The sequence below is a fragment of the Pygoscelis adeliae genome, unplaced genomic scaffold (genome assembly GCF_000699105.1).
Source record: "Pygoscelis adeliae isolate BGI_AS28 unplaced genomic scaffold, ASM69910v1 Scaffold14, whole genome shotgun sequence".
Classification (NCBI taxonomy): Eukaryota; Metazoa; Chordata; class Aves; order Sphenisciformes; family Spheniscidae; genus Pygoscelis; species Pygoscelis adeliae.
This window is the reverse complement of record NW_008825109.1, coordinates 3,798,809-3,800,999: the sequence shown is the minus strand read 5'-3', so window position 1 is coordinate 3,800,999 and position 2,191 is coordinate 3,798,809. Positions and strand designations below refer to the sequence as shown.

The 2,191-nt window shown below is 48.0% G+C and overlaps 1 protein-coding gene across 1 annotated transcript in view; it reads right to left on the bottom strand.

Moving 5' to 3' along the window:
• The window catches only part of KATNAL1 (katanin p60 subunit A-like 1), a 32,735-nt gene that overhangs the window by 14,097 nt on the left and 16,447 nt on the right, over positions 1-2,191 (bottom strand). Inside the window, exon 4 of the mRNA XM_009327742.1 lies at positions 1,190-1,198. Within this exon, the coding sequence (XP_009326017.1) occupies positions 1,190-1,198 (9 nt within the window). The remainder of the gene's footprint in view (positions 1-1,189; positions 1,199-2,191) is intronic.

Genomic DNA, 2,191 nt, shown 5'->3' with positions numbered 1-2,191 from the left:
GGGGTGGCGGCGCCTCCCCGCGCCCGGCCGCCTCCGGGCCCGCGCCCCGGAACCCCAGCTACCTGGTCCTGCCATACTTGCTTTTCTTGGGACGGTTATTTTTCCTGCTCCCTGTGGCATGCATGGCTCGCCAACAGAGGGAGAAGGGCGGCCAGCTGGGACATGTGCTTTCAGCATCACCTTGGCTATCATTTCAGTGACGCTGAATGTTTTGCTTTTTTTTCAGTTCCGGAATTAAACCAAGATTTAAAGTATTTGCAGTTTTCACATGTAATAAGATTATTAATGTTGGTCCCAAATTGGTCCAACATGCAATCCTCAAGTCAGCAGGTGAGCAGAGACTAGAAAAAATAATTTAAAAAAAAAAAAAAAGTCACCTGAATCCAGGCAGCTGGAGTAAGCATAATTTTTCCAGTCATATCCTCATCTCTTCTTGTGGTATTACTCTCTCAAAACAGCTTTAAATAAAGCTGCTGTGATGGCTTCTCTCTACGAAGGTATGCCAACAGACAGAGGTATACAGGACTGCAAAAGACTGCTCCCACCCAGTCCCCTTGGCAATCCCATCATGTAACCGTCTCCTCAGCCAACCAAGTTCTCACTTACACATGTTTAGAAATTTTCTGGGCTTTCCGTCAGGAAGAGCTATCAGATCTGTGCTAACCCACTGGAACAAAAACCTTATTTCCAAAATGAATGCATTTCTACTCTTGTACTAGTTCGTGCATTAGTTTCAGCAGTTGTCTCGTTGATGTGTCTACCACTCTGATGTACTTGCAGCATGCGTGTGCTCTGCCTTCATTTACCAAACCAAGTAAGTCTCCTCTTGAAACACAAGCTGAACACAATTACCTGTTCACTTTGGCAACCCTTTTTTTTTTCTCCCTTCTTCTAATATTAAAACATCTTTCTTGAGCACGGTTGTAGAAATGCATGCAAAATACTCCAGCTGCTTTCTCACCAGGGCCCCCTATAATGGCGTGGGTATCTCTTCTCTCTGCTGGTAACACCTCTACAACCTGGCCTTAGGATTTCATTTACATTTGTTTCCATGACTATATCACACAGACAGATCAATCACGTAGGATAACCTTGGTGGCTGCAATGACCAGAACTGGGTCCTGAAGACATCTTGCTTCCTTCAGGCTCTTCTCACTACACACAAAAAACAAACAACTGCCAGATGCACTCTTCGCCCCTTGCTGCCAAAGCCAAAGGTGGCACTCAGCTGTGCCTCACTCCAGCAGCCAGCCCTTCCCATCACCACCAGGAAAAGGTGATGTGCCAAATGAAAGTTCAGCCTGATCTGATTTCTGCTGACATGTCCAAATCTTTCTTCTCCTCCATTGCTGAGCTCCGAGCTTCCAGCAGAAGTTCTTGTTCTCGTCTCCAAGTACACAGCCTGCTGCTCTGCACTGCTGAACGTTATCCCATTTCCATGATTCCACCACAGAGTCATCCAATTCTTCCTGCACAACAGCCTCATTCAGATCTTCCGGTGATGGTGCTTCCCAACTCGGTGTCATCAGCAAATTTAATTAGCGCATGCCTCTTTTTTGTGCCAAGGCCATTAATTTATAATGGGCGGGAGTGATCTGCTTGAGGGTAGGAAGGCTCTACAGAGGGATCTGGACAGGCTGGATCAATGGGCTGAGGCCAATTGTACAAGGTTCAACGAGGCTAAGTTCTAGGTCCTGCACTTGGGTTACAACAACCCCATGCAATGCTACAGGCTTGGGGAAGAGTGGTTGGAAAGCTGCCTGGCGGAAAAGAACCTGGGGGTGGTGGTTGACAGCCGGCTGAACGTGAGCCAGCAGTGTGGCCAGGTGGCCAAGAAGGCCAATGGCATCCTAGCTTGTATCAGAAATAGTGTGGCCAGCAGGAGTAGGGAAGTACTTGGCACTGGTCATACTGCACCTTGAATACTGTGTTCAGTTTTGGGCCCCTCACTACAAGAAAGACATTGAGGTGCTGGAGCGTGTCCAAAGAAGGGCAATGAAGCTGGTGAAGAGTCTAGAGCACAAGTCTTATGAGGATCGGCTGAGGGAACTGAGGTTGTTTAGCCTGGAGAAGAGGAGGCTGAGGGGAGACCTTACCGCGCTCTACAACTACTTGAAAGGAGGTTGTAGCGAGGTGGGTGTTGGTCTCTTCTCCCAAGTAACAAGTGACAGGACGAGAGGAAATGGCCTCA